At 46.9% G+C, this 27,581-nt stretch overlaps 1 protein-coding gene across 2 annotated transcripts in view; it reads right to left on the bottom strand.

Annotated features, from left to right (window-relative positions):
* The window catches only part of CABLES1 (Cdk5 and Abl enzyme substrate 1), a 106,791-nt gene that overhangs the window by 22,452 nt on the left and 56,758 nt on the right, over positions 1-27,581 (bottom strand). Inside the window, exons 4-5 of one of the 2 annotated variants that reach the window (XM_036874429.1) lie at positions 20,320-20,397; positions 762-858 (exon numbers count right to left, since the gene is read on the bottom strand). In XM_036874429.1, coding sequence (XP_036730324.1) covers positions 762-858; positions 20,320-20,397 — 175 coding nt within the window. The remainder of the gene's footprint in view (positions 1-761; positions 859-20,319; positions 20,398-27,581) is intronic. The other variant, XM_036874430.1, reaches the window with a different exon arrangement.

The raw sequence follows: 27,581 nt of genomic DNA, 5'->3' as shown, positions 1-27,581 counted from the left end.
CCACCCGCCACTCCATCCTGGAACATGCACCTGTGTGCACGCACGCACGTGTGTGTGTGTGTGTGTGTGTGTGATAAAGTAGTCTCCCCTTACCCACAATTTCAGTTACTCATGGTCCAAAAATATTAAATGGAAAATTCCAGAAATAGGCAATTCATAAGCTTTAAATTGTGCGCCATTCAGAGTAGTATGATGAAATCTAGCACTGTCCTGCCCGGGATGTGAATCATCCCTCTGTCCAGCTGATCCCATCCCTTAGTCACTGAGTAGCCATCTCGGTTATCAGATTGACTATCATGGTATCACAGGGCTTGTGTTCAAGTGACCCTTATTTTACTTGATAGTGGCCCCAAAGCACAAAAGGAGTGATGCTGGCAATTCGGATATTCTCTTACTGTGCCTAATTTATAAATTAAACTTTATTATTGGTATGCATGTATAGGGGAAAATATGGTATACATAGGGTTCTGTACCACCCAAGGTTTTAGGCATCCACGGGGGTCTTGGAACATATCCCCTGAGGATAAGAGCGGGTGACTGAACTGGTCAGGACCAGCATTAGTGGCGAAATAGCTGTGCTGCTATTTAACCCACGTGCACACCCGGGATCGGGGACAGCCTGGCGTCACGCACCCAGAAACGTGTCCCACATCGGGTTACCCAGCACGAGCGCAGCTCGTGGTCCATCACACAGCCTCTGCTTCCTGACCCTTGTGGTGTCCGTCGAACAAGCTGGTGGCCTGGAAGCCAGGCAGCCTTACCTTCCCGTCAGCGCCCAGCTCCACGCCTTCCAGGCCAATGATCTCTTTCAGGCTCACGGCTCCTGCTGACTGTCTCCCTCCGTCCAATTTCAAATCCCTGGGGGGGGACAAGCCGAGGATAAAAACGGTTCTGTTTGCACCCAAAGGAGCCACGGAGATGTCTCCTGACGGGACACGACAGTCACACTCGCAAAAATGACAGAGAGCCCTGCCGGATGAGACCCTCTCTTTGTCCCTCCTTCTCAGCGACACTCTGTGGGTAGGCAGTTCTACCCACTTTGAAATAAACGAAATCCAATTGAACAGACAGCCTGAAGACGAGAGTCAGGCTCAGAAGCCAACGGATTACCGATGTCCCTTCCCGCTCGGCAAGGCCATTGGCTCTTAGCTGGTCGGCTAACCGGAAGCCAGGGGGAGACAAGCTCTCCCTGCCACCCCCTTATTAGATGGGAGAAAGAAATTCTTACCCTAAACAGTTCTCAGCTTTAGTACTAGTAACGAAGGAATCAATGCCACAATAGCCACCCCAGCTACCTTGCCAGGCCACTTAGACAATGATTATCTTTCTATAAAAGAATAATCTCCAGTGTTAACAGCAAGCATTTATAGAGCACTTCACAATTTACAAAGACTTTCACACATCCTCCATTTCATTCTTTAAAATCATCCTACCAGACAGGCATTGCAATTATTATCCTACTTTACAGATGAGAAAAAAGAACCCAGAGCAGGGAAACAGCTCACCAAGTTCATCCTAAGAGTGGGCTGTAGAGACCGGTTTTGCATCTAATGCTGTATCTCGTGCAGCACGTGGCCTCGGTCTGGCTGTGCCTCTGCTCAGGGGTAACTGCTCACATGTTCATGGACAATCCCCCTCCTTACAGCAGTTCTCAGACTTTCGCTGCATATTCGAATCACCTGGGATCTTTGACAAACTACAGGCTCAGAGACACTGCGGGTTCAGTTCCAGATCACCCCAATAATGCAAATATTGCAATAAAGCGAGTCACATGAATTTTTTTGGTCTCCCAGTGCTTATAAAAGTTATGTTTACATAATGTTGTAGTCCATTAAGTGTGAAATAGCATTATGTCTAAAAAAACAATGTACATACCTTAATTAAAAAATATTGCTAAAAAATGCTCACCATCATCTGACAATGCAAGGTTGCCACAAACCTTCAATTTGTGAAAAAAAACAACAACGCAGTATCTGTGAAGCACAACAAAACGAGGTGCGCCTGTACTGTGTCTGGCTTCCATCCCCAGACATTCATTCTGATTCAGTTGGACGTGGGTGGCAGGAGTTTTCAACGCTCCCCAGGTGATTCCAAATTGCAGCTACGTTTGGAAGCTCTCTCTTCCAGCTTGGCTCTACTACACAGTGCTTATCAGTCAAAGCTGCCCCAGGCTGGCAGTATCCTGCCGTGTGGCCTGGAGGGAGGCACCCCATTCAGGGGTGTCTCCTACAACCTCAGCAAGAATAAACAAAATGTAAAGGCAAGACTCTCCAGGCCAAAGGTGAAGGAATCATGGAAAGAGAGAAAGGGAGCCGAGTGAGAGGTGGGGAAGAGACAAGAGGCCGCCCCCTCCCACCTTCTAAGGAGGAAAAAGAAAAAGTATTCTCTCACTTCGTTGAGCAGTCATCCTTGTCTACGGGCGTCCCACGCATGAACTGACTCCCTAATCCTATCTGATTAATGACAGTTTCCGTAAGAAACACCCAAGACCTGCATCTAGTAAGTACGATATTTTCTAAGGTAGTCTCCTTGGGAGGCCAAGGTCGTGTCAAGCTCAGGATTTCTCTGGAGCCCCTTTTGGAATCAACACTAACGTCAGGCAGAAAACAACAACAACAACAAAAAACAACCAACCCATCCCAGTCTTCAAACTTTATATGTATATATACAGTGCAAGTGTATGTGTGTGTGTTTGGGTGTGTATTTATAATATTTTTTAAAACCTTGAACACTTACTACTTGAATCAGTGTCCCCCCACCCCAATTGACCAGATTTCACTGTACATGACTTCAGGTACTTCCGAACATCAAACTCACCCCTTAAGGACAACACAGAACAGCACAGTAACCCACAGAATTGCAAATACTTCGTTAGGAGGTGCAAATCACCCCCTCGAGAGCCCCTAAAATGTTCTGAGCAACAGAAGTGCTCTCGGGATGTGTCTGAGTTCTCCCGCAGGGGCCTCCTCTGCTGGGGCCACACCCACCGAGGGCTCTGAGGTCCAGGCTGATGTGAGTCATGTCACTTTATGAACATGCCATGCCAACAGAGACACCTGTTTTCCAGTTATTGGCCTCAAATCCAAAACTGGAAGGACCAGGTGGGCTGGAGCAGAGCAGGGCTCAGCAAGGCCGCCAGAACCTCGGGACCTCAGGTACCCAGAGACCATGTGCCCAGCTGCCTCACCTCCTACATGAGCCATCGGGGCAGCTCTCAAAAGACTTCCTCAAGCAATTAAGGATGGAGACGATGACTGCACCAGGGCAACTGACAAAGGGAAATGCCTTCAGAGCAAGAACCCGAACAAGACATGGAGGCAAAAATAGCAGTGGTGGGAAAGGATGGAGAGGCCCAATGGCGGAAGACCAGGGGCTGAGCTGGTACAAAGAAGCAGAGCCTGGCCTTTTGTTAAAGGACCCATGGCGTGCTTCTGCGGACTTACTGCTTTTCCAAAGCCTAACCCAGCAAGCACGTGCCTCAAATTCCCAGCTCCCAAAGAACTGTCTCCTTGTTTCCACTTCACCCAGATGGAGAACGTTATTTAGGACTGAAACTAATACAAAAGCAGGGAATATCTTTATGGGATGAGAAGACCAAAAGAAATAAGGAGTATTAAAATAGGCCCCTATTAAGAGTGCTCCTGTTGAAAAAGAATAGATACATGTATATGTATAACTGAATCACCTTGCTGTACACCTGAAACTAATACAATATTGTTAGACAACTATGCTCCAATACAAAATACAAATTAAAAAAAAAAGACCGCTCCTGGATGGAGAGCTGGCTACAGGCAGGTACAGAGTCTCAATCCATGTCTGCATCCTGTCTACTTGGTGTCTGATGTATGAAGATGCTTAAAGAAGTGCTTACGGAACGGAGCTAGTCTGACTCTTTGCTGGTTCATAAAGACGGCACAGAAGGTGGGTGTTTTTCCATCGTGCCCCTTTGCATCTGTCTCAATTTGCTCCCAGGCTCACTGCTTCCCTGGGGCAGCTCTGCCTTTGCCTTCGCCAGCTGGCCCCTCGATACTGGATGCACACATCCCACTTCGCAGAACCAAACCAGCCACCTTCACTCCACACTCTTCTTCTTCACTCCTCCCCCGTGGCAAATGGAGCCATAACAGAAGTTATACTTTTTGTGCACACATGAAATGCAAGACTCCTCTCCATGAGATAAACCCCAAGTCCCATTTAAAGGAACAGGGATTCTTAGACTGTCCAAGCACCTCCTGGACACTTTGGACCACACGGAAGAGAAAGCGTGACGGGCAAAACTCCACTACCCCCGACCGCGGGCACCCATCCTTCGAGAATTACTGTGCCCTTCTGCTGATCGCAGCCACCCTTCCTGCTGGCGCTTCACTTGTATCTTTCTACTTTCTAAATAACTACGGCATGCTGAGAAAGAAAATAAGCCAGGAGGATAGTGCATCCACCCTCACCGGCTACTGAGAAAACACACACTGCTCATTACAATCCAACAGAAACTCCCCCAGTGAGGGAACCTCCTCCATCTGAGCCGTCCTGCAGGGCATCCACGAGCCACATGTGGCAATGGAGCACTTGCAGTGTGACCAGTTGACTGAGAAACTGAATTGTTAATTTGGGGTAATTTTAGTTAAAATTTAAATAGCCACATGTGGCTACCGTACTGGACTAATAAGTCAGCCTTTTTGCAGTGGCCTGGCCACTTTCTGCCCATTGCCTCTGGGGGTGTCTCCATCCCAGGCCCCAGCTCACAGGAGAGACCCAGAGTGGGTGCGGGGACAGAAGCAGGGCCCTGTGGATGGAGCCAGAGCACATTAATGAACAGTGAGCAACGGTGCTCCCCAAGTTCACAGCATTCCAGGTCCTTTGTGCATCCTGGAGGGGAGAAGGGGGTGCCCAGTGATAATTAAGTCTGAGTTTCCCTCCAGCCTTGCAGAAGGGAGTTTATATTATTTATATTACGTAAACTAAAAAAAAAAAAGCTACATTTCTTGTACACCAAAGCTGGTGCACCTGTATTGGCTACACTCACATTTCAGAAACTTCACTGACCTGGTTATAAATATAACTGCTCTAGAAAACGGACTGCTTTGTGGTGGCAGTTGAGGGCACACTTTTCCATTTTTTCTGCCTCAGATTCAGGAAGAGGTTGTTACTAACTTCGGGGCTGCCGTTTTGGCGGCATTGAATTAAGAGTGCTCACGTACACACATCCACTTACACAGCTACGTGTGCTCGGAAAATGAAACACATCAAATCTAGTTCCAAAATGTTGGTCTCTTTTAACAGCTTTTGAATTGTATATATTGAGACTCTTAGGATATAAAAAATACTTCTTTCAAAAGAGACTGACAAACTTCTCGAGGTGCCTTAGCTAAGTGCTCTCATAAGAGTTGCTGAAACGTATACAGTTGGCCCTCCGTATCCGCAGGTTCTGCATCCATGGAGTCAACCAACCTCGGATCAAAAACATTTGGAAAAAAATTCCAGAAAGTTCCAAAAAGCAAAACTTGAATTTGCCCTATGCTGGCAACTACTGACATAGCATTTACATTGTATTAGGTAGTCTAAGTAACCTAGAGATGATTCAAAGTATGCAAGAGGATGTGTGCAGGTTATATACAAATACTATGCCATTTTATATAAGGGACTTGAGCATCTGTGGATTCTGGTTCCACTGGGGGTCCTGGAACCAACTCCCCGTGGATACTGAGGGATGACTACATAAATAAGAACCATATGAAATTGCTGTCGTCTGTGTGACTTACATAAACTGTAACTTCACATCGTGACACCTAATTTACAGACAAAGTAACTGCTCAGGACTTACATGTAAGTGTAAAGCAAGCAAAAGACCTGTGGTCCTTGATGCCCCACTGTTTTGGGAGCCAAGGGATGAAGTCAACCACAGAAGGGAATTCTGAATGGTGCTGCTGGTTCACCCAAAGAGAGTCGCCAGTGAATAAAGAATTAAGCAGACGTTCCAGAGGAGTAGTGATAAAATCTTGATGTTTTCTAAGATGATCCTTTTGAATTCTCATTAAAATGGTGTATGAAAATAGAAATATCTCTTTGGCTCAAATGCCAGCATTAACCCTCCAGTACCAAGAGGTTGAGCTGGATAACAGAACTGCAGCTGAAAGTAATTAAAAGCAAACTGAAGTTGGACTTTTCTATTTCTTTGAAAAGCCAAGAAGATCATCTTTTCCCAGATACCTCTAGAGTTCAAATATTAATTTATTTACGTTCTACCTCCTTCTGAAAATGGAATGAAGGCAAGTTCAAACACCAGATGTGGATATTGTCCAAAACTGTATGCATTAAGGTTTAAATGCTGTAGCTTGCACTCAGAGACAAACATGGTCAGTCAGATCATAGGAGAAAATCTCATTTGGGCAGATGCACTAACAGACCACTAGTTAAGAAACTGGACAATGCAAAGGCCTGACTCCTTCTCTTCCACAGGCCTGGGTGATGCTACGGCTCTGACTTATTTAGGTACAAGAGCTCATTTCTCATTCTATTCAAGTCTGTTAACTTTTGCAGAGGCTGTAGGCAACAAACATGCTTTGAAAACTCAGCTCAAAGATTTTTTTTACAACACGTGGCCGATGGGTTGGGGACTGGATGGCAGCGGTTCAAGGGGGGATGGGGGAGGGGCTCTCAGAAGACTGGGGGGAGGTTAAAACAGAAGATGAAAACGCATTTGGGGACACAGCCAATCAGCAGTTGTACCCTTAAGCAAGGAGCAGAAATGTAGGTTGGTTCTTTTTGGTGGTGTAAACCCATCCTTCACAGGACAGCACTGGAAGTCATTTAATGCAGCTCTCCTGAAAGCCTGTAGCTTCATGGCTGGAAACCCCCTGGACCTCTTAGTTTTGGCTCCCACGGCATAAAGTGAATGTACATGATTTCACAGTTGTGAAGTCATCCGGTCCGAGCAGATGGCCAGTCTAGATATCCTGGTGCCCAAAGGGGGTTACCCAGGTCGCTATTCATCACACAATGGCCAACTCCTGATTTCATCTTGTGTAATAGGCAAAATGATCTTTCGTTTCCTTTTTTTAAATCTCACGGAGCCATAATGCATGGAACTGATCAAATAAGATTCCCTATGAGATAACAAGAAATTCAAGCTAAGGCCCTTTCCTTAGGGAGCAATGAACCAAAATTCCTCTTACTTAAAAAAGAAAAAAAAGAGATTTAAATACTTAACACCTGGGAAGTAGATGGAACAAGTGTGTGTGTGATCAATTAACTAGTTTCCAGGGCTTTCTGCTTCCAAGGTGGGGATGGCCTGGCTTCTGTCTCTAATCATTCCTCTCATGGAGCCCCAAAGTCAAGACCTTGGAATGCCAGCCCGGAGCTAAACCGGGCACTTGCTCTTTAAAGAACCACAATAGGTTGAGCACTTTGATGTGTAAATAATGTAAAAGCCAGTTAATTGGGATTGACACATATACACTAATATGTATAAAATAAATAACTAATGAGAACCTGCTGTATAAAAAAATAAATAAAATAAAATTCAAAAATTCAAAAAAAAAAAAGTCAGTTAAATATTAACAGGATTTCTGGGTCCTAAAAAAGAAAAAAATGAGAGATTTGCTGTAAAGAAAGCAAAGCTTGAAAGCTGGATTAGGAAAGAAAATACCACTTGTGAGCTCATTTTAATTAAGAGATCATACATCCACTGGAACTCAACCACACAGCATTTATCATAGTCTAAGTGGTCCTAATTGTCGCTTCTTCAGATACCGTACAGCTGCCATCTTGGATTGGGTCTGCTTCCTTGTATCAGAGCAGAGCATTATAATATCACAGTTCAGTCGATGGAACAAGGCCCAGGAATGACAGGAAAAAGTGAAATCCAAGCAGCTTTTAGTCCAGAAGTCCAGCCCCTCTTACACTCAGCACTTCATTGATAAACCACCCCTCTACCCCCCTTCGGTAACTGGCAGACCATGAAGGGACCGTAATACAGCTTACACCAAAATCTTTGTCTAAAGGCAGCTCCTATAAACAGCGGGGTAATAGCATGATTCATCCATGAGCTCATTCCTGAATCTGTCTCTGGGTGGAAATATGCTTGGTGTGAGGAAAGAAACACAATTTGTGAATGTGCAATTTTCCACAACGAAAAGAGATGTTTTTGGGGAAAATGGGTGGGGAGGAAGGGGGGGGGGTGAGCTGGGGGCCAGGCAGGCAGCATTTAGGCTTAGAGGCCCTCTCTAAAAATAGAAGAAGCTGTTCTCTGTGTCACAAAATGATCAACTCAGGAAATGGACCCAAGAGGATGACCTCATCTGAAATGCCCCAATGCCAGAAAGCTAAGGACATAAACACCATGTGGAGGCTGCTATTTTAAAACACGCCCCCTGAGATACCTTGTGCTCCACTGGGACGCCATTTTCTTCATCACACGGTCTCTGATGCATTTATAATAAAACTAACCCAGTGACTTTCAATCAGGGGTGGTTATCTGAATGGGTCTGGACCCACACACGTCTCAGAAACTGTTTTTTGCTGAAATCACTAGCTTGGTTATTTTACATAGCCCCGAATCACAGGTTAACTGGGTTCATTCCTAATTCCTTTTGTTTGCATCCGTACATACAGAAATGCCTACTGATGTCCATATGTTTCAGGAAATAAGAGCATGTGGGCACCCACGTCACTCCCCTTATGCACAGTCCTGGGGCTGGTCCTCAATACAATGCCTGCATCTCTCCCTCAGCAGTGGGTTGTTATCCCAAAGCTTATGAGTCGGCCCTCTGGAACTCAGAATGCACTTCCCACTGACACGATGTTATAAATGGCCATTAGCCCACACAATGCCCTTTTGGCCTGCAATGTAACTGAACCAGCCCAAGAGTACCAGCAAGAGCTGTGGTTGCAGGAGCAGCAGGTCAGAGGGGGTAAGAGGGTGAAGAAATAAGAGAAAGTTGGGTTTGTCTCGTGGTTTCCCGGTTTGGGGCTGACTTTCCATAACATTTTTTTTTTTTTTAAATTTATTTTTGGCTGTGTTGGGTCTTCGTTTCTGTGCGAGGGCTTTCTCTAGTTGCGGCAAGCGGGGGCCACTCTTCATCGCGGTGCGCGGGCCTCTCATTATCGCAGCCTCTCATTGTGGAACACAGCCTCCAGATGCGCAGGTTCAGTAGTTGTGGCTCACGGGCCCAGTTGCTCCGTGGCATGTGGGATCTTCCCAGACCAGGGCTCGAACCCGTGTCCCCTGCATTGGCAGGCAGATTCTCAACCACTGCGCCACCAGGGAAGCCCCATAACATTTTAAAAGAGGTCAAGTTTGCCTTATTTCCACCTCCCTCTCTGAGCCTCCTTTTCCTTCTCAGGATCCTTCCTTCCAAGCTGTTCCTATTTTTTCACAATTTCCTCTCGCTGTCTCTACTTCTGAACTCATAGATTCCTTTACAGCTCCCAGATTTTCCACTCCTGGTCCCATGGTGATGGCACAGCAGCCCAGAAGATGGGGTGAGGGCTGAGGAGCAGGAGAAGGGGCAGTGGTCTTAGAGGTGTGGATGACCTGTTGATCAAGCGGGGTTTGCCTACTTAGGAAAGTCGAGCATCTTGCTTGCAATCCATTTCATAAGTGGAGGGTCGCCAAGCCAAACCACAAATCCACGCTAGAAAAGAGAAGGCAATGACTAATGTGGATAAAAGGCAACGAGACTCAGACAGGCCTTGGCAACTGGTTGAGAGAAGAGGAGCTGGTTTAAGGCTGGGACTCTTCCCAGCAAATGGCATAATTTACAAGCTTAATCTGAGAAGAGTGTTTACAGCTATGGAGGGTTTGATGTTTCAGTTATAGTGAAAAAGGCAGGCAACATCTGTTCCTCTTCTCAGCAACCAGCTTCTAATAGCTTGTTTTGAAAGGTGGGATTTGGCAGGGCCTCTTAGCACTAGCAAGAAAGATCAAAACAAAACAATCATCTTGTCATAGTCCCTATAAGCCCATGCATTAGGGGGAAAAAAAAAGACTGGAAGGAAATAGACCAAAATGTTAATGACGCCTTTGAGGTGAGCCTCAGTAATTTTTAGCCTTCCTTTTATTTTTATGTACTTTCCAGATTTTTAAAAATAAGCATGTACCATTGAGGAAAACAACGTAAAGACCAAGTAAAAAAGCAGAGCTGCAGATGAATCCCTTTTGTTTGTAGAAACACTCACTGGCTACCTCACCATGAACAGGATTGAGATTTGCCATGTTGGGGCACATCTAGAAAGACTGCTCAAGTAGCTCTGTGTTACCAAATGTTTCCAAAGTTAACATTTAATGAGTATCTACTAACAGGCTGGCTGGGTTCTCTGAGTGTTCATACCTAATTTTCCAGTTAATGTTCTCAGAACTCTGAGGTTGACATTATAGCCGATTTTATAGGTGAGTAAGCCTGGGACCAGAAAGGTTAGTTAATTTGCTGGGACCAAGGATCCTGTCCGAGCCAGCTCTCTCCCATGCCGATGGCTCCTGGCTTCAGGGATGGATAAGGGCTGTGGTTTCACTGATGGGGCCATGAGGGACAGAGTGGACATGAGTGGGCTTCTCGTCCCCACTCCCACTTTTCTGGAATAACTCTGATGTTAGGGGTTTTATTTACTGGTGTTCTGTGTAAACCTGTGTTAGAAGAATGGTTTTTTTCAGGGAAAAAAGAAAAAGTCTGCAAACCACAGGACTAGACAGTCTCCGAGTTCCTTCTAGCTCTAAAAGTCTATCTTTGGATCTGAAGAGTGCTCCCTGTCAGTGAGCTCACATGAACGGGCGTTAGCTGGCAAATGGTCCATGCCACATGTCCTTTAATGAATTAGCTGGGAGACACCCCGAGAAGAAGTTGCGATGCCCTTACATCCAGCAAGGACTTCCACGCCCTCGGAAGTAGCTTCTGCTCATCCAGCTCAGCCAGTAGGCCTGCTGTTTTGAAAGGCAATCCATCCCTGGTAATGATTCGTGGGACTGTGGGCTCAAGTGCTGGTTATCTGACAGGAGTGAGCACAGCCTGTAGCCCGTCTTCAATCTAAGCGTGCCAGTAAATCCCGGCATCTTCCCAACATGTGCACCTGAGCACAGATGGCCACACGGGGCCACAGAAAGGGCAGGGCAGTGAGGACCAGGTTGTGCACGTGCGTGCGCGTGGGTGGTGGTGAGAAGGACAAAGGCAGAGGCTTCGGTTCACCCCCCAGACATGGAGAGGGGCTCCAGTGACGGGATGAAGGTCCCCCCTCCCCCCAGCACTGACCTGGGAAAACGGCCCTCTAACGCTACGCTAGATTCAATCCAAAGTGTGTCCCTTGCCATAAGCGAAAGCAGGAAACGTGAAAGGAAAATCACGTGTTGCTCTGCTCACAATGGGGCTGTTACTTACACTGTGATCACATGATGCCGGTTCCGAGACGTTCTGGCAACCTGAGTTGGCTGAGGGCCGGGTAAGCCAGCCGCTGAAAGCCAGGGAACTCCGAGGTTGGCAGAGACTGTAGAAGCCAGGCGTGACCTCAGCGAAAGGCCTCGGCGCTCTGGGGTTTAACGTGCAGGGTGTAGCATCTGTGAGTGACTCTGAAGGAGCACCGCGTGCCCGGCTGGTGGTGCCGTCCAGGCTGTGAGGCAGACGTGGGAGAGACACCTGGCGAGGCAGGTTGGGCTGGGGGACCTTGATGGGGCTCGGCACCTGCACGCGGGTGCAGCTGGAAGCCCTCTGTTGTCGTCACCGGGCTTAGCAGCTTTCACTGAGGGTGTGACAGTTACTCGCAGGGAAGCAGGGCCCTGAGGTCCATGTCAGAGCACCCTTGTTAGCACCGTCCAGGGCCTTCCTTCTGACTGTCCAGCACCACTTCTACGGAGATGCCGCAGGGACGAGGTACCGGGCTGAGGGCTCCTGAGAAACAGTCCTTGCTCCTGCTGACGCAGAGGGTGTGGCCGTCAATTGCTGGGGCAGTGACGTATATTCATAAAACTAGCCACTTTTAATAGCCTGGGGACAGTCCTCAGAAACACCACTTCTACTCATTCATTCAACAAGCATAACAGGAAGGAGTACTGTGCACTGAGCACCGTGGAGACGGCTGTTGGACTAAGACAGAGTCACGCCCTCAGGGGGGTGAGGACAAGCTACAAAGAGGTTAAATACATGTGTGAGCGCTACGACAGGCCTAAGCAAAGGCCCCACAGAACATGAGTGGACTCCTGCGGGGCCTGGGAGGGGGGGCGGTAGGACCTGGGGAGGGGTGCCTGAGCAAGTGGCCTGGAGGAGAGGGCCGGGTTTGGTCCCGGCTGGAGGGAGTCTGATTAGAACGTGTCTCCTTTCAGGGAAGCATGGTGCGGGGAGGGAGGGGACCCTCTGAGGACCCTTCCTATGGATCCTCGCCTCCCGGAGGGTTCCCTCCCAGGGCTGATGCTGGGTTGGGGGTTGGACTCCCGTGGTGTCCTCCCCAGGTCCAGTTCGGGGGCAGGTGGATTCTGCAGGGAGTCACGGTGGCAGAGGCCAAGGCTGGCTCACAAGTCCCCGGAAGGCTGAAAACTGCATTTCCCATACCCCCGCAGGTGACCCAGGTTCTGGCATGGGAGCACTCAGTGAAGCCGGGAGACAGAAGTGAGTAACACACGGGGAGATCAGGGCGTCTGTCGGGCATCGGGTGGAGGCATCAACAGCAGCGTTTCCACAGGAGGAGCCCCGGACTGGGCTGCATGTTTGTCCCGGCTGCACGGCCTCCCACTGGGTTGTTCCTGGGTGTCCATACTGGTTTCTCTGTCATTCCTGGGCATTCTGTGAACTATCCTAACTCCGCTCCCTCCCACCCCAACCGTCAGCGAGGATCCTGCTGTCTGAGTGTACCCGACCCTGCGCTCTGCCCCTCCGTGCCCATCACCGCCCCTGTGGGTTCAGGCAACAGGCACGACTCTGAAATCCTAAAGCGAAAGAGCGGGGACAAAGGATAGTGATTAAAAGCATCTTATTTCATCTAATGGAAGACTTCCTGAAGTGTTGTGCGTGAGCAAACTCTGTAGATCCAACGCTATTTTAAGAAATAAAATAAGAAAACTTATTAAGAAAGAAACAAAGCTCTTAATCGTCAAAAGCCCTGTCACCAAGCCTTTTGTAAAGTGAAGACATATCTGGTGCTGCGAATAATAATCCTCTAATGTAACTGTTTGGCACAGTTTCTCAAAGAGAAGCCTTTTCTATGCATAGTATGAAGACAGTAGAAGACCCTTACCTGTCCCGGAACTGCTTCCTGGTGGTGCCTGTGGGGTGACCTGGGCGTGGCTGCGAAGGTTTGGGGAGACGTGAGCCAGCAGCCCATCAAGGTCGCGAGCCAGTGACGCCCACACACGGCCCAGGTGTCTGCTCGGTGTCGACACCTGGAGAACGTGCCTACCCCCGCTGCCCCACGCCCCGCCATATGCCTTCCTGTTCTACAGTTGACAAATACCCATGTGGGAGAATTACACAGATGACTTTCCACCCAAGACTCCACCCAGAGATGCCTGGGGTTTGCCCTTGGAGGAGCCCAGGCTGCAGTGTAAATGGGCACCCTCCAAAGCCACCACCCAGCACCATGGCCACCGGGTCCCCAGGAGGTGGCCCTCCCGTGGCACATGACAGAGCTCCGCGTCACCCAGTGCTCATCTGTCAGCCAGTGAAGCCCGCGTGTCACTGGTCCTGAGCCAGCAAGCCCAGCCCCAAAGCAGAGATGCTGCAGGGAATCCACTGGGCATTAGCGCTTTCGGGACGGCCTCTGGGGGGTCAGCTGGCCCCAAAGCAGCGCCTGCAGCCAGCCTGCCTGCCCCACCTCCTCCCTCTGCTGCTGCAGCCATGCTTCTCTCTGCCCCAGACTCTGCACCTGTAAAATGATAACTGGAGAATCTGCCTTCTGAGGTTGTTGTGGAAATTAAATGAGCAAATGTTTATAAAGCTCTCAGAACAGTGCCTGGAACACTGGAAGCATTATTTACCTTTCAGCTTATGTTATTACCTGCATTTGTCATGTTCACGCAATATTTGACTACACAATCAGCTAATCCTAAGGAAATACGCTCTTTCCTCCGATAGCTGTATCTGTAAATCAAGGCAGGGAAGAACAGTTTGGAGACTGCTGTAGTTGGTAAGCAATCAGAGGGGTCTGCTTCAAGCAGAAGCTCTGGAAATCGCTTTGTGAATAAGCCTATTGTCAGCTTTGTATAAATCTGGTAGCATGCAAAATGACTCCAAACATTTCACATTGTTCTCAACTCTGGGTTGCTTTAGTATCTGTCCTTTTAGCCCGTACCAGAATAGAATGTACCAAATAAGACTGCAGAACGTCACTAGATCTGTACATTTAAAAAACTGCACAGAGAATAATTATTCAGATGTGAGGTCTAAAAGCAGCTGATGGCTGGTGGATGGGCAACGTGAACAGTATGTTTCATTCATAAACTCCTTGTTCAGCCAGACTTACAGCTTCCACATTAGCAAAGCGGACGAGGATGCGAACACAGAGGCAAGCATTCTGAGCTGGCAGGATCTTTGGAGAGTGTAGTCAAACCTCACCATTGGACAGTGAGGGAACCGAGACCCCAGGGAAGGCTGGGTGGTGGGTCTGTGACAGTGACATCCCAGGACCAGGCCTCTCAGCACAGCTCCCTTCTTTCTGTCCCCACTCCCTCCCTCTCCCCTCACTACACAGGCCTGAACCCTGCAGTGTCCTCAGCAATGGGATTCCAGCTGGGATGGCGCTTTATGGAATTCTCTCAACAGGTCAGGCATTATGGAGACCCTGCCCGGAAGTTCATGAGCCAGAGTGTCCTCGAACATCCTTGGAAGTCAATGCTGAGGCTGGAATATCCTTCTCCACCTCTCTGACACCTCATACTTGCAATCTAGCTGAAGCGCCCCCTTCTGTGGGGAGCACTCTTCGATCCCTCTGTCCGAATTCACTCAACTCTTCCCTCTGTGCTCCAGCTGCACATTGCGTAGGACTCAACTGTTTGCTCTTTGGCTTGACGGCTAGTTTGTTTACCCGCTTGTTTCTGTCTCCTACCATTAGACGGTGAGCTCTATGGGAAAAGAGGCATTTTCTTGTTCACCAATGTATCCCTGGATACCGCCTAGAACACAGTAGGTCCAACAGACTTCGTGCAGTGAATGAATGAAGTCTGCTGTGCAGTGTTAGCACCTGAATGTCTACATGGAAGGCAGGCAGGGATGGCAATGTACTTGGAGGGGTAGGCGGGGCTGAAGAGACTTTACAGAGCAAACATCTGGCTTTTACTGAAGATTGTAGATTTACTGTAAATGTGGATGTTGATCAAGATTTGGGGGCAAAGCGCTCTCTAGCGCCTCTTTGGGGCTCCCCAGTTGTCTTGGTCTGGCTGTTCACATGTCTGCCTTCCTTGTTCAATAATAAGCTCCTGGAGAACAGGTCTTACTCACCCCTGCACCCTCCCAGCCTCCAGCAGGGCCTCACACTCACTAGGGGCAGAAGAAATGACCAAATGCATGAATGCAAGAATGAATGGATGGATGATAAAACCTCTCCTAACACTGTCCTGTCCGCTTTGGTCACCTGATGCTGGGAGCCAAAATAAGTATTCAGTTCAGTTTAAAGCCAAGAACAAAGCTTTGGGGTCGGGGTCGGGGGGAGGGTGAACCAAGATATGAGGGCAGGACTTGGGAAGCTCCAGCACAGCACAAGAAGCCAGAAAACAAAACCGGAAAGAGATAAGGCCATCCTGATAAGATGCTTTCCATGTAAGGGAGGTTCAAGTACACAGTGGATGAACTCTTGAGTTTCCTGTTTTTAAAACTTTCTTACAGTGAAGTTGGAACTGTACATTGTCCCCTTCAGCGGGGGGTTTGTGCTTGTCTGGAATAATCCGGCACATGCGGCCTAGTCCACATGCGTGTGTAAGGACAACGGAAACACGGGAGCTGGAAACCACAATGTCAGCAGGCCGGGGTGGCCGGAGTCCTGGGCTCTGGCACTGCTGGGTTTGCTGGCGGTGTGAGTGAGTCTCATCCCCCCGGGGCCCCAGGGGCCTGAGCTATGATGCACGGAGGCCATACCATGTCATCTCTAGAGCCCTTTCCAGCCTTGAAATTCTAAGACTCGTGTCCTGGCCACAGAGAGAACTTTAGCATAAAAGCAAAGGAATTTTCCACAGTGGAAAAGGCATTAGTTACTATGCACACAGACTATCGTACTTTAAAATATATATGTGTATAATTTACTAGGATAAATATTTTTTATTATTTGAACACAGCTGTTTCCCAATAATTGGTTTGAAAAAGTCATAATTATGATGCGGCAGACATTCATAAATAGGATGTCTGCTCATCAAAAAAATTTAAAAAGCAGAATGCTTTTTTTTTTTACATTTTAAAAATTGAAGTATAGTTCATTTACAATGCTGTGTTAGCTTCAGGTATACAGCAAAGTGATTCAGTTTTATATATATATATATTCTTTTCCCGATTCTTTTCCATTATAGGTTATTACAAGACTTTGAACATAGTTCCCTGTGCTATACAGTAGGTCTTTGTTGTTTATCTATTTGATACATAAGCAGAATGCTTCTTAACCCTGCCTCTAATTTACAATATTTTGAATTCTGTTCAGAGTTTCTTATGTGAGAACTTAAGGAGGATATGTTGCAGAAATAGGCATGCTCTTTCCTCTGTTAGGTATTATGCAGGACCCGATTATGTGTTTTATTACAGAAAATTAACCCTTCTGCACCATGGTTTCCTCATCTACAAAATTTGAAGAACTAGTGTGTTTGAGTTTATTCATGTCTAGGATGTAAAAGTTTATGTCCTGTGATCCCACACACTGGTTTTGCTTCTCTATCTAGAGCCATCAGGCAGAATAGCTGACACATCCTATGATATATCCTCCTGAAACCCACGAGGGCTTCCCAGCAGTGGGGAGGAGACCTGGGCTCTGACAGGCCCCGTTTCCCCGCATCCCGGCTGCCAGCTAGCACTTCCCTGAGGTGTTCAAAATGTGGAGGGCCACTTACTTCCACAAGGATGTCAAACAGAGATACTCTGGGTGAACTCTTCCCAGGTAATTTAAGTTACAACGCATCCCTATGGGCTTTGCATAAAATGCAGTGATCTTCAAATTAACAGCACAGGTAGTAACCTTCCATCCTCATTCTAGAGAGGACCAAGCACAGGCTCACAGAAGGTAAGTGATTTGCCCAAGTGAAAAACTGTAAGTCTCTAAGTTCTCCACATGAAGCCCCGCATTTCTTTTGCTGTAAGAAATCCGGGGACCCCCACCTGCCTCTCTGTGCCAGGCGCTGTGCTGGATCCCAGGCACCCAGCGAGCCTCAGTTAACTTCTGGGAGGTGGTTATCATAAAAGCCCCACTGCACAGACGGGTTTCTGTGAATACAGAGTTTGTCTCACCTGTTGGCCAGAGAGAGTCACAGGAAGCCCTAGGCTGGACAGACTCAGGTTCAAATTCCCGTTCTGACAAAATATATAAAGAACTCATACAATCCAACCACAAAAAAAAAACCTGATTAAAATGGGCAGAGGATATGAATAGACATTTTCCCAAAGACACACAGATGGCCAACAGGCACATGAAAAGATGCTCAACATCACTAATTACTAGGGAAATGCAAATCAAAAGCAAAATGAGATATCACCTCATACCTGTTAGAACAGCTATTATCAAAAATACAAGGAATAACAAACGTTGGAGAGGATTGGAGAAGAGAGAACCCTTGCCTTTTCCACTGTTGGTGGAAATGTAAACTGATGCAGCCACCATGGAAAACTGTATGGAGGTTCCTAAAAAAAATTAAGAATAGAACTACCACATGACCCAGCAATTACACTTCTGGGTATTATCTGAAGAACATGAAAATGTTAATTCAAAAAGATATATGCACTCCTATGTTCACTGCAGCATTACTTATAATAGCCAAGATATGGAAGCAACCTAAATGTCCAATGATGGACGAATGGATAAAGATGTGGCACATATATGCGCGTGCGCGCACACACGAATACTATTCAGTCATAAAAAACCCTGTGATTTGTGACAACGTGACTGAACCTTGAAGTTATTACGCCAAGTGAAATAAGTCAGATGGAGAAAGACAAATATCGTATGACTTCATTCATATGTGGAGTCAAAACGAAACAAAACAAATGAACAAACAAAATAAAACAAAAACAAACTCATAGCTACAGAGATCAGACTAGTGGTTACCAGGGGAGGAGGTGATTGCGGGGTGATCAAAATGGGTAAAGGGGGTGAGATGTACGGATGGTGACTAGACTCACGGGGGTGATCACTCAGATACTGAACTGTAATGCTGCACACCTGAAATTTATTTTTTAAAAATTCCCATTCTGGCCCAAAGTTGATGTTTGAGACGTTAGGTTTTGAGGATCAGTGGTTTTATCTATAAAATGGAGATAAGCACTTGGATACCATAGTGAGGGGACCCCAGGACTTGGAAATAAGATCATCTTTCAAGAATGAAACTAACACGAACACTTCAAAGATGAAAATATGGAGAAGCCAGATTGTGTTAAAGAAATAGAATGAGTCCTTGGATAGGAAGACTTGGCAGTCACCTGACTGAATACTCTTAGCCATTATTAAAGGTGGTTATTAATCATATGTGAAATTTTTTATGTGTCTTCCCTCTTGGTTGTAAGTTCCAGGAGGGCAGGAACCAGATCCATCTTTCCCTACCTTTACCTCCAGGACCTAGTCACACAGTAAGCCCTCAATAAATGAATAAATGGAACATAGCTAAGGACAGAATACGTTCATCAGAAAGGTGAGCAAGGAAAGCCCAGAAAAATAAGGCTGGCACCACAGTGTCCAGGCAGGTCCTTGCTGTGAGAAGATGTACTTGCAGACAGACTGATGATTCAGATCTCCTGGAAGCGCACTTACAGGCTAGTCACACTCAAACATTCTGAGCCCTGGGGCCATTACTTGTAATTAGATCAATGAACTGGCCTTCTGGGTCACACATAGGTCTGTGAGCTGGTACAAGCTACTGACCCAAGAAATAAGCCTGCTCTCAGGGGTGGCCAGAGCCAGGACCACAGCAGGTTGAAAAGATAAAGAAAACCTTTCTTTTTTCCCCTCTACTCAGTAGAGTAGAAGTCTCTTAAGGGCAGCCCGCTGGCCACACCCAGATGGTCCTACAAACCTCAGAGCTCAGGATTTGCTGTTACATTTTTTAGAGCACCTATTGCGCAAGGTTGTCGTGAGAATGCAGATAATGAAGAGGACTGGCACAAAGTAAGTGCTCAATGAAGAGTAAGATTATTATTGCTCTTTAAGGCACACGTCTAATAAATGGCTGAGTCAGCATTCCATGAATAAAGATGCCCGATGTTCTGTCCCATGGAGCTTACAGTGTAGAGTAAAAATAAGGACCATGGTGAGTTTAACAGGCTGAAAGTCTGACAGGTCTGCAGGGGGAAAGGGAAAGTCATGGTGAACGGGGATGACCAGGCAGAGCCCATGGAAGGTGGCGGGAGAGGAATAAATGGCAGTGTTCGGGTGTCATTGTTGCAATGACCAGAGGGCAATACCAGCATTTAGTCTGCAGAAACCAGAGCTGACATCTCACGATGCTTCCGGCATCCTACGCAGGGAACCATCCTGCCCTAAATACCAGCAGCTCCCTGACCACAAATAGCGGATGCAGTGACCAGGTGAGGGGGCGAAGGAGTCAGACTCAGACGGAGAAACAGCACAGACTTCGGGGATGTGGAATGAGGAGGGGGGGCTTTGCCAGGTCAGAGCCTCACTTACTTCTTTTTAGAACAAAGGAGGGGCTTGTTGACCTAGAGAAGTGTGCAGTCCTCCGGCCTGTGGCGAATCACACAGGTCTGTTCCTGATACCACTTTGCTTTGTGCAGCTTGCTGGTCAGTGCCCAGCCCCCAGCCCACAACGCAAGGAGGCAGGATGGCCACGTGGTTTGTCTGATTCCTCTCCTGAGCTGCCTTTCTCCAAAAATTGATGAGGCCCAGAGGGATGGGTGGGCCCCAGATTGCTCTTGCTTTACAGAATTGTAAGAGGTGACAAAATGCACGTTTAGAAACAGCAGGCAATATGGTAAGGACACACATGCGTGCGTACACACACACACGCACGCACACACACACCAATAACAGGGAAGCTTCCTGGCTGAAAAGAAAGTGGAACTTTTTTTTTCTTTCAAGTTTACAAATACTAAATTTGCAGTGTCAAAGCAAGGCAAGGTCTTTGAAATGGAAAGGGTGGTCACATTATACATATGGTGTCAGAAGTGTTCACCCAGAGAACTACAAAACAAGCATGCATATACATACCCGACTTGGGCACTGTCGCGATACGGCAGCACCGAAAATATACTACAGAGGGATCTTCTGCCACTGATAAGGACTATTCTAAAAAAAAAAAAAAAAGAACAAATAACAAACACACTAAATGCAAAGCCTCTTAAATAAACTTTAAAAATCTATAGCAATTAAGCATTCATGGAATTCACAGCAGTATTTGCACACTCCCGCCACCTCCTCTGACAGATGGTGTTCTGCTCCCCTTGCAAAATGCAACCTCAGCGCAGCACAATTACACTGCCTCTCCTCATCCGAATTTTAACATGGTGAGGCTCTGGTGAGGGTCTCCAAGGAGCTCACGTGAATCCATTCTCTGGTGAGAGAGGCCGGCTGTGGGCCGCATGTATTATACAAGATGGAGCAGACGCAGCTATGGGTCTGGGGTGCCCAATGCTGGGGGAACAGTCATGCCACATTTAAACCATCAATTTCTACTTTTCAGTAAACAATGCAAGAGCAATAGTGCCAGAAACCATGAGCAGGAAAGACACTCAGATGCCACTGTGATCATTAGGGTTTTTCATATGCTGGCAGCATGTTAGGTTCTGAGAATAAATTGAGGGAACAATTACATAATCAGTCTTAGCCTCCATTCCTGCTATAAAGATACTACTGGAAACAGTTCTACATGACGCTCTTATGCAATCAAAGGCACTTAAGAAAACATTAAAAAAAACCTCTCAGAAGTACTTATCTTGGCATCTGAGAATAACTTGCCAAAGAGAACTGCTGATGAAAAATTGGAGAAACAGTGTAGGAGATTAAAAACCAACATCCTTTAGCACAACAGTAACACACATCAGATATGGAGCTTACTGACTTTTGTCATCTTTTCCCTCAATAATTATAAAAATAAAACCAGGGGAAAAAAAGCAGTAGTACTAACAGCATCAAGGTTTGGGTATTCTGACCTTGTGTTAAAACTATGATATTAAATTGCCTACATGCTCAGGATTAAGTCAGCTTCCCTGGCAGGCAAACCAGGCCCTTTGTTTTCTGGCTCTTTCTGTCTCTCTGGTCTCAACACACATGATATTTGCCCTTGCATTTTATCACTCATCCATGCTAAAGTACTTGCAGTACCCCACCTTTAAAAATTTTTTTTCATAAGGTCCCTGGTGGGGACTTTTTTTTTTGGCTGTGTGGCATGCATGCAGGATCCTAGTTCTCTCACCAGGGATCGAACCCGTGCCCCCTGCAGTGGAAGCATGGAGTCTTAACCACTGGACAGCCAGGGAAGTCCCCACCCATACTTTAAAAAAAACCTGTTGTTTCATATCTCTGTCCTTTGCATGCTCTTTCTTCTGACTGTTGTGTCTTACTAGGTATGCTGGGTGAACTCCTATTTAACCTTCAAAACCCAGCTCACGAGTCACCTCCCCAGGAAGCATTTCCTCCCCTTTCACGGAGTTACTCATTCTCTTTAGGGTGCTGCCTCTACTCCTTATTTCCACTTCCAGGAGCACCCTGATCACGAAGTGCTGCTAAACATTTGCTGCCCTCTTCTAGAGGACGAGTTGAGGGTTTCGTACACGGCAGCCCCTCCAGAAACACAGTCTGGGCAAGGTCGGGCTTCAGAGCAGCACCTGAGTACCCATCCCTGGGAAGGCAGGACCAAAGCTACATTCCCCGCTTCAAATACCAGCTCTGTCACCTTTGTATAACCTCAAGCAGCCCACCAATTCTTTAGTTTCCTCATCTAAAACAACGGGATAAAATGAGTAGATATCTTATTGGAATGTTGTAAAGAGCAAATGAGTCCCCATATGGGAGAGCCCTCGGAACAGTGCCAATAATACACACTCAATAAATATTCATGATTTTTACTGGGAACTGCCTTCTTGGGTCGAGGTAAATTTTCCCACCAGAGTCTGTGGATTCAGAACCTCTTCAGACCTCTGTGCTAAAATACACAGGCCTGCTAAAGGTGAAAGGTCGAGAAAGGATGCTGAAGGCCGACATGTGTGGCCTGTCACAAAGGTGTAACACGTACACAGAGGCACTGCTTTCAGCCCTTTGGCCCTGTGCGGACAGTGTCTGACCAGGCAATGTCTAACGCCATCCAGGATCCTTAAGTGTTCTCTCTTATGCCAAAAACTGGCTTCTTGTTCTATTCCCAGAACCCTGGGGAGTCTCTGTTGGCTGTGGGAACTTTTGATCTCTTCCAGGTAGAATATTCTATTATAGCAATGATATTCACTTAAGGACATTAAAAACATGCAAAGAACTTCGAAAGTCAGAGCAAAGAAAATCACAGTTGCAACAATGGTGGGTGGGTGAGTACACTGATACGTGAACACAGCTGAGGAGCGTCCACTACCCAGGGGTGCATGTTGGGTACTGGACACACATGTGGAAACGCATTCTCAAATTCTGTATTTCATTCCCTCCATGCCCAAGAAGCAAGAGGGAGCATACTTTAAGATGCTGGTATTGTGGTTTCAATCGTGTTCCCCCAAAAGACGTATTGAAGTCCTAATCTCTAGAACGTGTGGATGTGGCCTTACTTGGAAATAGGGTCGTTGTGGATGTGATCACTTAGGAAGAGGCCATAATATATTAGGGTGGCCTTAGATCCAATGACTGGATTTCTCCAGGTTTGGAGATTTCCAGAAGAATACAGAGAGAAGAAGGCCACGTGATGACAGAGGCAGGCATTGGAGTTAGTCTTCTCAGCATGACTGCCAACACCACGCCACGTCCACGACCACGTCCATTACTGCAAATGTTACTATGACGACAGTGCAGGCCTCCACTGCCTGCTAAGGTGTACCTTGTCCTACAATCCAGGGAGGGGTGGAAGATTTCTGAGAAACAAGTTATAGGATCTTCCTCTCCTCCTCCCTCCCTTCCACAAATATTTCTGGAGCACCCACTCATACCAGACATGGTGCTAGGTGCTGGGGACCCGCTGATGCATGACACAGACAAGGGCTCATCCTCACAAAGCTTATGGTTGTTGGGTGGGAGGTAGTTACACAGGGGTGTCACTTCTCTGACTGGGGACTAGAGGGCGCTATCGCACATCGGAGGGACAGTTAGTCTAGCTTGAGGGAGGCTAGGTGGGCTTCCTGGAGGAAGTGATGGCTAAACTGAGACCTTGAGAAGGGGCAACAGGCTACAAGGAGAAGATACGTTGGCAGAGGGATTGGTATGAGTCAAGGCTGGGAGGAGGAGCGGAAGGCCTATCGGAGGAACAGAGAGTGCTGTAAAACTCTTCACTGACTTCCCTTGCCTAACCCATCAGGGTCTCCACTCCCCTCCATAAATCACTTTGACCAACACTCACGGCACACCCAAAGCTCAGGCTGGTAGGCTGCTCTCTAGAACACCCACACTGAGTCGTATACTTGCTAAGATCAGGTCTGGATGCCCTCCACCTGTTTCTGCCAGTTGTATTTGTTAGTTATACTTTGTTCATTAAAGATTGCACAAACTAATGCCATGTGAAAATCAAAAAAAGGAGAAACGCTGTTTCTGTAAAAAATAACACTGAGTGCTTTAAAATTTTTTCAAACAAGGCAAATCACTAAAAAAAAAAAAAAAAAAAAAAAACCCTGCAGTTGAAATAGGTATGGGCAAGACATCTATAAAAGATAATAAAGTAATAAAGAACTGTAAAAATCCAAAAGGATTCTACACTTAGTTTCTTGGGTCACTTTAAAGAAGTTCAATCTGGACATGGAAGCAACAGGTGGGAACGATGATAGTGTGAGGTCAGTGCCACAGAGTCTGCTCCATGAGCCCCAAGGCAAAGAAAGACCTGGCATCACAAACCTGTGGAATGGGCGATCGCCAACATGCCTGAAATGAAAGTGTGGTGTTTGAACTATGTATGTCATTTCTGTGGGTATTTTTCCCAGCGTTTACTAACCTCTTCCCTTGACCAAGCGATTACTGTAAATAATTCAGCAGAGCTGGACCTGGGGCTCAGGGGGCCTGGGGCGGTTAGGATGGCGATGGTGACAGAGCCTCGGCTGGGTGAGTGCCCCCAAGGGTGGGGAGTGCAGTGAGGAGAGGGGGACAGAGAGAGGACAGGCAGCAGAGCGCATGACTGCAGTGAGAGAGAGACTGAGGGAGCGTGGAGTTTGCCAGGGCTGCCGTAACAAGGTGCCATGCACCTTGCCCCGTGGCAACGGCTCCCACAACAGAAATCAATCATCTCAGGGTTCCAGAGGCCAAGGTGTGGAGGGCCAGGTTCTCTCTCTGAGGGCAGGACCTGTTCCCGGCAGCTCTCCCAGCTTCTGGGAGCTCCTTGGCTTGGAGCAGCATAACCCCAGCCCTCACAAGGCTGCATGGCGTCTCCCCAGGTGCATGTCTGTCTCCAAGTTTCCCCCTTTTATAGGGACACCAGTGATTAGATCAGGGGCCACCTTGCTCCAGCACAATCTCATCTTTTTTTTTTTTTTTAACGTCTTTATTGGAGTATAATTGCTTTAAAATGGTGTGTTAGTTTCTGCTTTATAACAAAATGAATCAGCTATACATATACATATATCCCCATAACTCCTCCCTCTTGCATCTCCCTCCCACCCTCCCTATCCCACCCCTCTAGGTGGTCACAAAGCACCGAGCTGATCTCCCTGTGCTATGCGGCTGCTTCCCACTAGTTATCTATTTTACATTTGGTAGTGTATATATGTCCATGCCACTCTCTCACTTTGTCCCAGCTTACCCTTCCCCCTCCCCGTGTCCTCAAGTCTATTCTCTATGTCTGCGCCTTTATTCCTGTCCCACCCCTAGGTTCTTCAGAACCTTTTTTTTTTTTTTTTTTTTTTAGATTCCATATATATGTGTTAGCATACGGTATTTGTTTTTCTCTTTCTGACTTACTTCACTCTGTATGACAGGACTCTAGGTCCATCCACCTCACTACAAAAAACTCAATTTCGTTTCTTTTTATGGCTGAGTAATATTCCATTGTATATATGTGCCACATCTTCTTTATCCATTCATCTGTCAATGGACACTTAGGTTGCTTCCATGTCCTGGCTATTGTAAATAGAGCTGCAATGAACATTGTGGTACTTGACTTTTTTTGAATTATAGTTTTCTCAGGGTATATGCCCAGTAGTGGGATTGCTGGGTCATATGATAGTTCTATTTTTAGTTTTTTAAGGAACCTCCATACTGTTCTCCATAGTGGCTGTATCATTTTACATTCCCACCAACAGTGGAAGAGGGTTCCCTTTTCTCCACACCCTCTCCAGCATTTATTGTTTGTAGATTTTTTGATGATGGCCATTCTGACTGGTGTGAGGTGATACCTCATTGTCGTTTTGATCTGCATTTCTCTAATGATTAGTGATGTTGAGCATCCTTTCATGTGTTTGTTGGCAATCTGTATATCTTCTTTGGAGAAATGTCTCTTTAGGTCTTCTGCCCATTTTTGGATTGGGTTGTGTGGTTTTTTTGATATTGAGCTTCATGAGCTGCTTGTAAATTTTGGAGATTAATCCTTTATCAGTTGCTTCATTTGCAAATATTTTCTCCCATTCTGAGGGTTGTCTTTTCATCTTGTTTATGGTCTCCTTTGCTGCAGCACAATCTCATCTTGACCAGTTAATTACATCTGCCACGACTCTATTTCCAAATAAGGTCTCATTCTGAGGTGCAGAGGGCTGGGGCTCAGCATAAGAATTTTGGGGGGATACCATCCAGCCCATAACAGGGAGGTAGGAAGGAGGAAAACAAGCTGAGCGTGGTGTCACAGAGGTTAGAAGTCCCCTCTGGAGCCCTCTCATCCTTGCTCTTCCAGGACAGCACTGGTCCTGAGTGTGTCCTAAGCGTGGCCCCAGCCCCGCCCATCTACTGGCCCTAATGATGGTTTTCTTCTCAGACTGCTGCGGACCACTGGTGGGGACCAAGGTCTGGACTCCCCCCTGCTCCCAGGCCCTCTCGTCAAGCAGAGAGTCGAAACTGAACCGCCAAGGGAAGGTTCTCTCCAACCTCTCAACCTTTTTTTTTCTGTGTCTCATTTTATTTCCTGTAAATCAAACTGGTGGAAAAGAAGCAACAAGCATTCCCAGGCCGAGCACTTTTCAGCACAGTACATCGCACAGGAGAAGCACCAAGCACAGTCGCTTATGACTGAAAACAGTTTCTCTCAAAAGCCTCATGCAGAGTCACAGAAAAAGCCAGCATACCCTCCGTGCTCCTTAAAGAGGTACAGATAATAAAACCGTAATAAACCCTGCATATGGTGCTGACCCAGCGCCAGCCCCAGCTGGGCCCCCGGGTCTACAGCCCAGCTCCTCCTTCCCCTTGTGGCACCAGGGAAGAAGCAGAGGACAATCAATGGGGCAGTCATGTTTGAGAGCAGCTCTGGGGGCCACTTCGGTGGCAGAACACGCTGTGCCCAGGAGTCTCAGTGAGGTTTGGGGGTTATTAAGGCCCCTTCAAGTCTATCCACTCTCTGTCCTTCAGGACTGAGGTTTTGCTGACAATTGGTTAGAAACACCGATGATGATACTGATAAAGATGCTTCCCTGCCAGCCTCCTGCTGCTGGGGGGATGGAGGGTTCTAGTCTTTTAATAAAGAACAGAAGTTCTGGGGGTGGGGGGTGGTTCCCTGGTGGCCTAGTGGTTAGGATTCTGAGCTTTCACTGCTGTGGCCTGGGTTCAATCCCTGGTCGGGGAACTGAGATCCTATAAGCCGCGTGGCGCAGCCAAAAAGAAAAAAATAAAAGTTCTGGGAGTAGAAATGCGTGCTTGGGAAGAGGCAGATGTTTCAGGGAACCTCACAGAAGATGCCTGACATCTATCGAATGGATGGAGAGAGAAAAGGCGATGACATATTTCTTCTTTCTAGAAGGCCCGTCCAGAGTTCATAACTAGCTGTTTTGTTTTTTGAAACGTGCCACTTCCTCCAACTCATTTTTCAAACTAAACTAGGCTGACAGATCGGAACTGATGAGATGACAAACGAGGTTTTAATTTAGTTATGACCCATTCGCCCAGTTCCCTCCAAAATTTTCAATATAAAAATGAAAGGCTACAACCTGACTTCAGTTACTGCCTTTTTTTTTTTTTTACCATCTTACTTTACAAAGTAGATAAAAGCTGCGGGAATCTTTTATATTTTTGTTTTTCCTACTGAGTTCACCCTTTAAAGAGACAGCCCTCGAGCTCGATGCTCTGTCCATTATCTCAAATCTTTTTAAGTCTCTTTGAAAACTCCTGTCAAGGGATGAGACAGACCAGTCCACTCACTGCAAAGATCACTTCTCTGC

The sequence above is a fragment of the Balaenoptera musculus genome, chromosome 14, assembly GCF_009873245.2.
Source record: "Balaenoptera musculus isolate JJ_BM4_2016_0621 chromosome 14, mBalMus1.pri.v3, whole genome shotgun sequence".
In the NCBI taxonomy this organism is placed as follows: domain Eukaryota; kingdom Metazoa; phylum Chordata; class Mammalia; order Artiodactyla; family Balaenopteridae; genus Balaenoptera; species Balaenoptera musculus.
Note: the sequence above shows the minus strand (reverse complement) of the source record. Positions and strands in the feature narration are given on the sequence as shown.